The sequence below is a fragment of the Conger conger genome, chromosome 4 (assembly GCF_963514075.1).
Source record: "Conger conger chromosome 4, fConCon1.1, whole genome shotgun sequence".
NCBI lineage: Eukaryota > Metazoa > Chordata > Actinopteri > Anguilliformes > Congridae > Conger > Conger conger.
The window spans coordinates 70,038,926-70,051,977 of record NC_083763.1 but is presented as its reverse complement, the minus strand read 5'-3'; the positions used below and the strand labels follow the sequence as shown (position 1 = coordinate 70,051,977).

General features: G+C 46.6%; 1 protein-coding gene across 3 annotated transcripts in view; it reads left to right on the top strand.

Moving 5' to 3' along the window:
- The window catches only part of phactr1 (phosphatase and actin regulator 1), a 99,153-nt gene that overhangs the window by 42,617 nt on the left and 43,484 nt on the right, over positions 1–13,052 (top strand). The window contains exon 1 of one of the 3 annotated variants that reach the window (XM_061238619.1): positions 8,947–9,307. The exons of the other annotated variants lie outside the window; for them this stretch is intronic. Coding sequence (XP_061094603.1) covers positions 9,052–9,307 — 256 coding nt within the window. The 5' untranslated portion in view covers positions 8,947–9,051. Of the gene's footprint in view, positions 1–8,946; positions 9,308–13,052 lie in introns of those variants that run through there. 3 annotated transcript variants of the gene reach the window in all.

Below are 13,052 nucleotides of genomic sequence, written 5' to 3'. Positions count from 1 at the left end.
ATAGAACCAGGTTTCTTTGTGTCTGTGTGACTTGATGCGTTTCCTTTAAATTATGAAGTAATTAATTAAAGTTATAGTTATATTTTATATCCATATATAACAGTATGCACTTCTTCAATTTATTAGAAACCCCTTAACAAAGAAGAGAGTGTTAAGGCAGAGCATGAGGCAGTTAAGATTTAAACTGGTGTGAGAAACGGCTGCAGAAGTGAATGAAGCGGCCCCTCTGAAAGTATTTCATCCTGGGGAGACAGTGTTCAGAGCCCTGCTGAGTGGATGTTAGCGAGCTACACTGAGCCCTGCTGAGTGGATGTTAGCTAGCTACACTGAGCCCCGCTGAGTGGATGTTAGCGAGCTACACTGAGCCCTGCTGAGTGGATGTTAGCTAGCTACACTGAGCCCTGCTGAGTGGATGTTAGCTAGCTACACTGAGCCCTGCTGAGTGGATGTTAGCGAGCTACACTGAGCCCTGCTAAGTGGATGTTAGCTAGCTACACTGAGCCCTGTCCTTCCTGGAGCGATACTCTCTCACTGCTCTCTCGCCTCACAGAGTCTCATCCTCACCAGCTGGGAATTTATTCAGTCATTGTTTGTCTTCAAGACCACATTATCTTTCAATAATAGAACAGCCGCACTTCCTGTTTAATGTCACACGCATGTCATAATGGGCTCCCCAACGGGGAACCAATGGGGCGGAACGAGGCTACTTGAAGCTTAGAATCGGGGCGGAGCTACCGTATGCTCTCAGAGACTGATTTCAGCCAATCACTTTGTCCTGCTGTGGAGTGCCATGTTTTGATTGGTTCAAACAAGTCAATAATGAATAACTCAGCATTTACAATTGGCATTATGGAGTAAGTGCCGTTGGAAATTCAACATGAAAGGCCCTGTGTATCGTTAATGTAAACTCGGTGATGATTTAATGCGATGTTTCTCGCGTGGTAGTCAGTAAACGCTTGAGGCCCTCCCGTCCTCTGCATATCCAGCACACTGTATATAAGCCATTGGGCTATAAAACAGCATATAAAGCACTGAGGCAGACAAGGCCAGTGATTTTAAACAGGCCTCGACATCATCCTCCCCCAGCTCTGAGCCACATCAGCCAGCTGCAGTGTGATTGGCTGGGGGGAAACACCACTGGGGGCAGGCAGGGGGGTGATTGGTTAGGTGGACTAATCGGTCTGATTCACACCGAGCTGCTCGCCGGGGGGTAGCCAGCAGTCTGCATCACCTGCTCTCAGGCTACATGGTCTGAATCATACACTCTGTTACCCTCTAAATATTCACACACTGGCTATGTGCTGTGTACGGTAGATTATCTTGCCTTGTGAAAGATATAGTTCCGTGTGTGCACTTATTCATTCAGAGGTAACGACCTGTCTTTCTGTGCAGGTTATGTTCCACCGAAAACGCATCTTTGGTCTTCCAGATCATTTCAGAGGTACATACTTAAATTATCATGAGGTATGGACTTGAAAAGATAAAATATGTAAATTAGCTCATTTGCGTACTTTATTAAAGATTTTTGTAGCAGTCTAGAATCTGAACCAAGTAAGATATCGTTATAATTTTTTCCACAGGCCATTCAGGTGCCTGTAGTTGGTCTAGTGTATCTCTCCTTGTTACAACGGATTTCTGCCAGTTTTTTAATTTATGACCCTGACACCGACAGAAGCTCTGCTTGTGTTGATTTGCTACCAGCCATCTTCATCTGCCACTTACGTAACATATTTACTGAGGTTTAATTGTGTTGTTACTCTTTATTTTTTTTACAGTACAGGGCTCTGTACCACAAGCAGGGTTACTGAGTTAGGGTGGATAACTGCACTGAGTAAAATCCCAAACCCTCCCAAATCTGGACTGAACTAAAAAGAGCTGTTCTGGGTTTTACTCAGCGCAGCTATCCATCGAACTATGTAATTCTGCTTCATGATACAAGCCCCTGGTCACCTTTAGCCCAACGGAACTTGGCTGGTAGATAAAAACTAGATACACAACATTTTAAAAAGAATAAAGCCAATCGAATTTCAAAAACATATGACAGACGTTACAATGGAAATGAAATAAATGCGTAAACAGCTTTAATTTCACCGCCCCCCAGCGCCCACTCTGCCACACTGCCAACCCCAGCAGCTGTGCCAAGCTGTGGCCGTTTGCACACACTATCCACCCTGTCCTCCTCCGCTTCCTCCATCCTCCATCCTCTGCTTCCTCCATCCTCCATCCTCTGCTTCCTCCATCCTCCATCCTCTACTTCCTCCATCCTCTGCTTCCTCCATCCTCCACTTCCTCCATCCTCTGCTTCCTCCATCCTCCGCTTCCTCCATCCTCTGCTTCCTCCATCCTCCATCCTCTGCTTCCTCCATCCTCCGTCCTCCATCCTCTGCTTCCTCCGTCCTCTGCTTCCTCCATCCTCTGCTTCCTCCATCCTCCATCCTCTGCTTCCTCCATCCTCCGTCCTCCATCCTCTGCTTCCTCCGTCCTCTGCTTCCTCCATCCTCTGCTTCCTCCATCCTCTGCTTCCTCCGTCCTCTGCTTCCTCCGTCCTCTGCTTCCTCCATCCTCCATCCTCTGCTTCCTCCATCCTCCGTCCTCCATCCTCTGCTTCCTCCGTCCTCTGCTTCCTCCATCCTCTGCTTCCTCCATCCTCCATCCTCTGCTTCCTCCATCCTCTGCTTCCTCCATCCTCTGTTTCCTCCATCCTCCATCCTCTGCTTCCTCCATCCTCCATCCTCTGCTTCCTCCATCCTCTGCTTCCTCCATCCTCTGTTTCCTCCATCCTCCATCCTCCATCCTCCGTCCGCGTGATGCATGAGCTTCATAACCAGCCGGCCTTCCTGTGGAGGGGGGGCGAGGGGGGGCTCCACAGCCCAGAGAGAGAGAGCGCGTCCGGCCCCGGTCCCGTCCCAGTCCCGGCCGCCAATCACACATCCGTCACTCCCCCCGCATCGGAGGGGCGAGCCGTGCGTCACCGGGACCGGCGAAGGGGGCCGTGAAACCGGCATCAAATGGGCAGAAATCGGTGTTCCGTGGCGTTGCCGTGGCAGCACGCGCCCTGCCTCGTGAACGGAGAGAGACGGATCCGCGCGTCGCGTTCGGCTAAATTTACACCAGCCCTGTCAGGTTCCTCCCCCACCCTTATGCTGCGAGGCCCGCTCGAAATAAAAACCCTCCGCTTCTCTCTCACTCCGCCGTGCTACAGGGGGAAGTGCAGTAAATGCCTTTTAGCTGCGCAGGTGATTGTGTGGCTGCTTTAAATGAACCCCCACTCAGTATTGAGCACATTAATGCTGTGTTAGAGCGCAGTTCAAAAGGGCAGCAAAAGTGCCTTTGTGTGTACTCCTCCTGCAAGGGGGATGGCAATTAAGGGGGGGCTGGGTGGAATTAAGGGGGTGGTGGGGGTAATTAAGTGGGTACGGGTGATTGAGGGGCTTGGGAAATGGCACCAGGTTCTGCTGTGTGTTTGGCTGCTTTTAGAGCTGTTTTGATGGGGGTGATTCAGGGCTCTGAGGATCCAGCAGCCATGCAGCACATCACCATAATAGCACAGCATAGCACAGTGCAATGAAGCAAAGCATAGCCAAACTTAGCATGACACAGCATAGTCCAGTGCAGCACAGGGCCGTGGCAAGCCCTCTGCGGCCAGCCCTCCCCTGAATCGGTGCCATGCACTCACTCAGGCACGCTTAGACGCATCCTCTGCTGCAGTGGAGCTGCATTCTGTAGGGCTGCTGCAGAGGGTAGAGTGTGGTGTAAGCCATTCTGTAGTCACACTGGGGTAGAGTGTGGTGTAAGCCATTCTGTAGTCACACTGGGGTAGAGTGTGGTGTAAGCCATTCTGTAGTCACACTGGGGTAGAGTGTGGTGTAAGGCATTCTGTAGCCACACTGGGGTAGAGTGTGGTGTAAGCCATTCTGTAGTCACACTGGGGTAGAGTGTGGTGTAAGGCATTCTGTAGCCACACTGGGGTAGAGTGTGGTAGTGTGGTGTAAGCCATTCTGTAGTCACACTGGGGTAGTGTGTGGTGTAAGCCGTTCTGTAGGGCTGTAGCCTCACTGAAGTGCTTTCATTTTCTTCAGAAGCATTCTTACCCATTTGTACGGCATTATGTTGACTCAATATATCTGCATGAAGATGAAGAGGACATCCAGCAACCTTGCGGTGAGATGAGGTGGCTCACTCACCACTACACCACAGCAGGGAACCAAGATATTTTGCTTTGATTTTAAGTCGACCTTTGTGGCTGACCCAACCTCACAGTTTTGATAGACGGTGAAAAAAGTCCTCTCCTGTAATCGCATACTGCCATGAGACCATCTATATCCGTGTACTGCATCTGTACTATGCAGTTTTCCTACGAGCAGTAACACCAATGTTGCACATCTTGGATGACAGGAATGAAAAATTCTGCTTATGCTCTGTAATGTAAACTAAAAACCTGCCTGGGCCCTGTTCATCATTAAGTTCCCCCCTGGGACAGTTTAACCCGTCCGCCTCGAGTTTCACCAACAGCGTACACAGGGGGTATTCCTGCACGTAAACAGGAGTCGTATCGTATTTGCTTCAAAGAGGTGAACTTCCTGTTTTGACAGCTAATAAGCGTCCAATAGCGGTCAGTTACATTTAAATAGAGTGACAGTGGAGCTCTGAGTCAGGCTGTCAGTCTCCACACTGCTGACGCCTTAACCCTTAACCCTGCATTGCTCCAGGGGAGGAGTGTCTCCTGCTTAGTCTAATCAACTGTACGTCGCTCTGGATAAAAGCGTCAGCCAAATGACATGTAATGTGAAAGAACAAAACAAAAAACTCCTCTTTAATACATGCACGATATCTACATAGAGGCTGAGGGCTTACAGTGTTAATTTGACTGAGTCTAATGTATTAATATTATCTGATAGTTGTGGGAAAGGCGTGGTATTACATTCTTCTTCAACTGGGCCAGGTGGCCAGTAGAACACCCTTGGGAGGAAGTGATGGGATGAGTGTGGTTCTGATCAGTACCACAGACTCGAGAGAGAGAGAGAGAGAGAGAGAGCGGCTTGTCCTGTTGCAGCACTCTAGTGTGAACGGACCCCACCACGGCAATACCTACTGTGACTGACAGTTACAGAGGCACAAATGGATTTAGTGTTCCCCAGGAATAGGAGTGTTTTAGGTGCACTCCAATGAGCTCTGCTGGTCAATTAGGCGCCTATAGATACAGAACAGAATGTTAAACGGCGCGTTAAATGCGAAGTGTCTTCCACGAACTCATGTCTGTGCAAGCCTGACTTACGAACCGCGGCGTGGTCAAAAGCAGCGGCTGACCTCACGTGCTTGTGTGGAGAGGACGAGCTTGGCTGCACTCTCCCACATCGATCGTGCAGGCGGCAGGAATTAATGCTGATGCTGAAGTTCGGCTGTTAAAGTAGGAGCCGTCTGAGGGATTGACCGTTCCTCCGCTGTGCTGTAGAGAGAGGAGGGGGGGAGGCGGCCCTGTGAATGCTGCGACGTGATTGGCCTGAGGAGCTGAGAGTGACATCCTGACTGAAGCACCCAGTGGCTCCATTAAATGGTAAATGGTCGGCATTTATATAGCGCCTTTATCCAAAGCGCTGTACAATTGATGCTTCTCATTCACCCATTCATACACACACTCACACACCAACGGCGATTGGCTGCCATGCAAGGTACCAACCAGCTCGTCAGGAGCATTTGGGGGTTAGGTGTCTTGCTCAAGAACACTTCGACACACCCAGGGTGGGATTCGAGACCAGCAACCCTCCGACTGCCAGACGACTGCTCTGACCACCTGAGCAAATGTTGCCCCATTACTGACCTCTGAGGGGACACCGCCTCCAGCACCAGGGTGATGTCGGGGCTAGAATGGAGATTTATCTCTCTGACTGTGAAAGAGGAAGCCAGGTCTCGATCATTTCTGGGTCTGTCTGACCCTGGCCTTCAGATACCAGCCAGGAGGGGCCTGTAGCGTAGTGGTTAAGGTACATGACTGGAACCCGCAAGGTCGGTGGTTCAAATCCCGGTGTAGCCACAATAAGATCCGCACAGCCGTTGGTGCCCTTGAGCAAAGCCCTTGACCCTGCATTGCTCCAGGGGAGGTGGTTTCCTGCTTAAGTCTAATCAACTGTACATCGCCCTGGATAAGAGCGTCTGCCAAATGCCATTAATGTAATGTAATGTAATGCAATGAGGGGTGCAGGTGTCCTGCATGGAACCAGAGCTCATGTTAAAATGGCCACTTCATTTCACTGCCTGTTTAAGGAGGGGGAAGTGTTTCACACAAAAAGCAGCCGGTAAGTGCTAAAAGCTAAAATGGCAAATATGAAAGGTATTTATCTAAGATCTTGGCTTCTACCAAAAGCACTTTTATCCAAATTTAAGTTTGAAGGATGTCTAACAGCTCTACAGTACACTCCTGGAATGCGTTCTATGGAAAATGTGTTTGTTCATAAATTCAATGGAAGATGGCAAAGATAATTTATAAGTGTGCGCAAAACATCCAAGCAGGTCGACTGAAATAGCCACATCTTCTATGGAGCATCTGCATATTGCAGCCTGAAGTCACCAATAAGCTGTACTCACTTTGTAATCAGATGAGGTCACTTCCGGTACAGTTTGTACAGGCTGGCCTGAAGTCACCAATAAGCTGTACTCACTCTCTAATCAGATGAGGTCACTTCCTGTACAGTTTGTACAGGCTGGCCTGAAGTCACCAATAAGCTGTACTCACTCTCTAATCAGATGAGGTCACTTCCTGTACAGTGGCCACAGGCCGGCCTGAAGTCTTAAAATTAAAAGAAAAATTAAAGGATGTAGTTGTTCTAGTGGATGTGTAGTAGTTTGGTCATCATGTCAGACTATGCAGTTGATCCAGAAGTCAGAAATCAATAGATTTAAATTGTGTGTGTGTGTGTGTGTGTGTGTGTGTGTGTGTGTGAGAGAGAGAGAGAGAGAGAGAGAGAGAGAGAGAGAGAGAGAGAGAGAGAGAGAGAGAGAGAGAGAGGTCCACTGCAAATGAAATCCTCCAAATTATTACTTTTCCAATACAAAGTAATAATTATTTATTTTAAACACCAAACCCCTTCATTGTTAAATAATAATTTAAAATATAATGTTACCTGATATAAAAAATATTCCACACCATATCATTTTAGGTCTCTGGTGTTATCTAAAACCCATCTCGCAGAACACGGAGAAATGGGGAAGTGGGATGTGTGTTTGCTGGCGATAGCCTAAACACGATTAGGCTACTTTACTCTGGGTAATCTATAATTTGGATGAATGAGTACGACTTCTGGTTTAGTCTTGTGGAAGAGGTGGTAGGCGAATTTGCTGATTACCTCATCATTTTCTCGCTCCCGAACGGAATATAATTCTCATAGTGCTGGGCGGACAAGGGTGCACGCGGGCTTCAGATGCCGGCTCCAGATATGAACGGCTCTCTTTCAGACATGATTTCTCTCCGCTGCCACGGCGAAACCGCTGCAGTTATTCACTCCGCCTGGCGAAGATAAGTCAGCCTACGCTCTCATAATCAAAGTGATGCATTAGGATTGTCAGGAAAGTTGCTACGCTACGGTTGCGGCAGTTATAATATTGAACATATAGGCCTATTTATATTTTGCGACTCCTTTAAGATAAAGGTGGTAAACCTTACCATAAATTTCACTGAGCTGGACTAAACAAAAATGTTGAATCTTTACTGATATAAAATATGCAAACTGTATACTGAATAAAATAAATGGCGCCCTCTGCTGGGTGTTCCACATATGCCTACAAATTAATGCGATATTTCGCATTAATATAGTGTTGAGGATGCAGAAATGTGTAGCCTAAATGTTGAAAAATGAATTCACACATATGATACATACGGAACAAAATATGGAGTATAAGATCATTAGCCTACAGCTTGGGCATTGTTTCCTAAATTAACTTGTTAAAAAACCCAAAATCATACCGATGTAAGTTCTGAACGTGCCATTATCTAAACGTATAGCTTGAAATGAATCTGGCAGCAGAAGGTTCAATGAACCTATTGAATCAGAAGGTGCCTGCCATTTTCGAAATGTAGCATTACTTTGAACTGAATCATGCAATAGCAGAACGCATTGCCTTATGCTAGTTATCAATGAAGATTTGAATGAAATGTTAAAGGTATGATAATAAATATGTAGTTTATAAGTTTATTCACAAATAGGAGTTGGAACCTGGCCACCTTGTAGAAACTGGGCTAGGTACGGCAGCCCAACACTGATTCTCCTTAATATATATAACACTGATTCTCCTTATATATGTATATATATATATATATATATATATATATATATATATATATATATATATATATATATATTCTCCATATATATATATATATATATATATATATATATATATATTAAGGAGAATCAGTGTTGGGCTACCAATGCTTTGAAGACAAAGTGGAGCTCCATCATGCGATGTGAGGTGGTGCACAGAGATAAAAATATCCAGCTCTATAACTGGATATTTTATACCTTTTGGTGGCTCTGGTGTTAATAATGCAGTGGACTGCGACTGAAGACTCTAGTGTTTGAAGGAGATATGTCCCTTCGTTTTACCACAATAATTCCATACTAAAAATCAAAGCTCTGAGGTCGACGGCGTCATCACGAACTGTAGCAACCGTCATTTTCCCTTTCCGTTTTCTGAATGGAAGGGCTGTTACATCTGTGACCGTGAGGGGGACCCACGCCAGTAGCTGGAAATGTTGAGCTCTAAAAACTGCCGACGAGGTTCAATAAACTGGTTGCATCTCCGGGAAGGGTGAAATCAGAGGGGCGTGATCGCAAGAGCTCAAACTCAGGTGCGGAACCGCGTTCAATAACGGACCTCCTTCCAACTGATGCTTCAGGACCGCTGGCTCCGTTTCCCTGGATTGGTCGGTGGCGCTAGGTCAGAAGGGTCGACATGAGTCAAGCCAGGACCATTCCGCTCATAATCTCCTCCCCGTTTGTGGCTAGCATCTAGACGCGAGTTCACCCTGGGCGTGTGAACGTGCAGGTCTTCCTACCGATGGCGGGCTCCGCGCAAGCCAGTATGCACGGGACTTGGCTCGCCACTAGCGTTACTGGATACAGGGACGACACATCCGCGGGCATGTCGGAGGGAAAGCCGAAGAAGAAAGCTTTTTACCTGGTCAGGATGAAGCCGCTCAACAGCAATAAGCAGCCCGCAAGCAACACCATGCCCTTCATGATCCACTGCCACATAGGGAAAGAGATCAAGCACATTTGCAGCAACTGCAGCCGCGGCAACGAAGCGCAGGACGGTGAGTGATCGCTGTTGTTTTGCCCGAGGAGCTGGGAGCGCGCCTGGCTGATTAACGGAGCTGTGAATGGAGCCGCTTTTAGATCACCATTTAATGTTAAACTCGGGAAAGGGTTCGCCCTCGCTGAAAATGTGCACTCACTGGAGCTGATTTAGCCTACTCAACACAGAATGTATGCTAGAATCCTTATAAAAACCGTAACATACATAAAATCTCCGAAGCGTTTCGATTTAGCTTATTGTGTTGCAGTTTCTCATATCTTTATAAATGCTGGAAGGAATTCTTATCTAAGGTTTAGCCTACGTGTATGCTAATGAGCCTACTACGACCCAGTGAAGCGAGGTGTAAGCCTGACTAGCCGTGTGGTACGTTTTCACATCTTAAATGCTTATTTTCAGGATAAAATCACAATTGTGCTAGCAGACGTCAAACATCACACGAAATCCATTCGAGCCCACACCTTAAAATGCAAATATTATTTTCATAACGAATGATACTGAATTGATTATATAGGGAAATTATGAAACACGTTTTTCACCTAGCCTGTTTTTTTTAACGGTTTTATGGCATTGTTTTAAGACCAAAAATAAGAGCAATTGAAGCTAAATAATATTATTTGCATCACCATATTCTTTTAAAAATTATATACAGTAGGATATACTTTGTCAAAATATTTGACTGGACATGGTTTGGACGGCAGTTTTTTGTTTCCTTTAGTCTCGAAGTAACAATCTGTTGCCATTTTTGGGGCAAGTCTTGGCGTCTTTGAGCTTAAACTGCTCGGTTGCTTTATCAGTTTTTTGGAGCCTGTAATGTGTAAGTGTCGCTGCATAAGACTACATGGATACAAGTTCATCTTGCAGTTTAATCGGTGAGTCATTGCCTTGCCGGGATGTGAGTAGTCGGCTACCCATGGGATTTAGCTGTTTACTTTGGGTTCTGTTTGACTTTGTATTGAACCCAGCGTAGAGTCAGGTGTCAGAAAGTTGAACAGTAGCGGTAAATGGGATTTGGAAAGGCAAAACGCTTTCTGGCATGTTTGTGCAAAAATAATTTCTGTTTAACAGAAGGCTCAGAGTAAATATTTTTAAAAACCCGAAATTGCCTACATAGGAGAAATATTGTCACGGAGTTTAGAGTTGACAGGTTTTGTTCCACTAGGGATATTCTCCGTAAGGAAAAAATTTGGTTGTTTTTGAGGCTTCTGCTTTAAGTAGTGTTAATCGTTTTCAAAGGAATAATGTTCACTTAAATCACAAATGTATTTACATCCAAATGTTTATCTGGCACATCAGTGGACCTCACATTAATTTGTTCAAGAACGCACTAGAGTGATGTAAAACCGTGACTGGCATATAGTGAGTTTAAACCACTGCTTCTTTCGACAGATTTTCCCCTGTCCCACCACTGAAAATGACTTCTTTCATGACTGTGTGAATGTTCATGTACAAAGTAGTCCCCTTTCACTTACATTTTATTTTCAAAGAGCACACGTGACAATGCTCCCAAATTTGAAAACAGTAGGTGCGCGTTAATGCTTCCCAACTAGTAGATATGCTCCTAAATTATTTGTCCAGTTATTGTTCATCAATTTTCATGAGCAAATGTTCCTAAAATGGGAGCACTCAATAGCATTGACGTTTCTAACAAACATTGTTCAAACTGATTACATGATTGCCGAAAACTGTCACAAAGCAGTTTACAAAGTAAATGCGTTTTACTTAATATTCTGCATACTGAAAAATGACAACTCTTTTGATGTGACTTGCGGGACAGGTAACAAGGGAAACATTTAATTAACAAATGATGGGTGTAGTCAAGTATGAAGAGGATTTATATCCGTTCAGAAATTCGGCTGAATGAAAGTGAATGTTTTCATTTGAAAGTTTAAATACAAGTTGATCTCTGGTATTGTAGCGCCAAGAAGGCAATAGCCAATCCCAAACTGGCTAAATTAGTCAGTTTGGGATTGGCTATTGCCTTCTTGACTCTTAAAGCAGTACAATACCAGAGATCGACTTGTATTTAAACTTTCAAATGAAAACACTGAAATATCAGAAAGATTTAGGCAACCGGTTCGACAGTGCGCTGTATCTGTGCTGGAACTTCTATCCATCTATACCTGAGCAAATGTAGTCCCCTCTCTGTCAATTATTTTCCCATTGTATCTTTAAAATAAAACGTTTTTATTTCCCCTTGCTTCCTGCACTTGGTCTGTATTTGCATAGCCTCCCTTACGCCGTTCTCCTTGATGCTCTCTCTCCGTTCCTCTCAGACGGTGGGCTCTCCTCGGCCCTGTGTGAGTAGAAACGCTGAATCGCAGGCTCAGACTCCCGTGCCGTTTGAGCTCTGACCTTGAAGCCGCTCTTCGCCGTGGCCGTCTCCTTTAGCCGTGTGAATTCTCCCCGTGACCTCCGGCTTCCTCCTGCGGTAACGGGCTTCAGAGCAGACACGTCCCGTGGCACATAGGATTTAAGGATTCAGATTAAGGGAGAATGCAAGTCAATCAACGTACACCCCCCCCCCCCCCCCCCCCCCCCCCACCCACCCAGATGGCTGTTCAGAAATGCCTGCTTCTTCAACATTTTGTTGCGTTTGACAGTGAGATAATTCTCGCACAGCTTCCTGAAAGACATTCTGGCTCATGTATATTTCAAAGGTTGGAGGATGAAAGCCAGGGAAGAAAAGTCTGTTTTTCTGAGTCTCTGTGCACCTCCACTCCTGAGTGCGTTCTGTCATAGTGCATTTAGCATGTCCTGATTTATTTATTTATTTCCGTATAATTTTCTCTGTGTGTGTGTGTGTGTGTGTGTGTGGGGGGGGGGGGGTTCTGGCCCAGAATGCGGAGCGGGGCGAGGGGCGACGCCCGTTCCCAGCCCCGGGGTCTGCGTGTGAAGCGGGGGGGAAAGGCGGGCTGGCTCCCGACTGCGGCTCTCATCCCGGGAGGAGTCGGAATTCTGGAATGCACGCAGCGTTCCGTGGCTTTGCCAGCGTTCCGTGGCTTTGCCAGCGTTCCCGGGAGCAGGGAACGCCGTGGCGTCCGGAGAGGGGCTCCGTTCCGGCACGGGCGGGGAGAGCGGGGAGGCTGAGGCGTGCTTATATAAACGCAACCCCCCCCGCCCCGCCCAACCCCACGGGGCTTCCATCTAAACGGAAAAGCACTTCAGCGTCCCGGCACTCTGTCCCCCGCTGGGCGGCTTGGTGCGGCCTGTTTATCTGCTGCAGTCAGGTTCCCCTGCAGTGCTGGAATGTGCTGCTTTGATCTGAGCACGCTCAGTCCCTCACTCGCACACTCTCTCACTCACTCACTCACTCACTCACTCACTCAGGGTTCCAGTCTCCCCAGTCAGTTCTATGGCATGCTTGTAGTTCTTACTTTAGCCTGAAGTTAGCTCATTTCTAGTGCTTTTTTTGTAGCAGTCGTAGTAGAACAGCATGTGATTATGCTTCCACGTTTGTTTGAAGTGTGCTTTATTTATTCTGTATGTTTCCCAGTGACTGTAGTATTCATAGTATTTCCTGAGACAATTTTGTTGAAGTTGTTTTAGGTGGTTAAAAAGGTCAGCCTGTTTGGGGATCCTGCTCTCCCTCCATGTTAGAGATCAGTGAGTGAGCAGGCCAAGAGCTTGGCTGTATTAGACTCTATGTGCTGGACCTTCTGTCCTTTACTTATACTGCACCTGTTTGCCTGTGGGCTGAATGTACTATTGGATATTCCGATGCTGCTTTTGCCACCAGTGTTGGC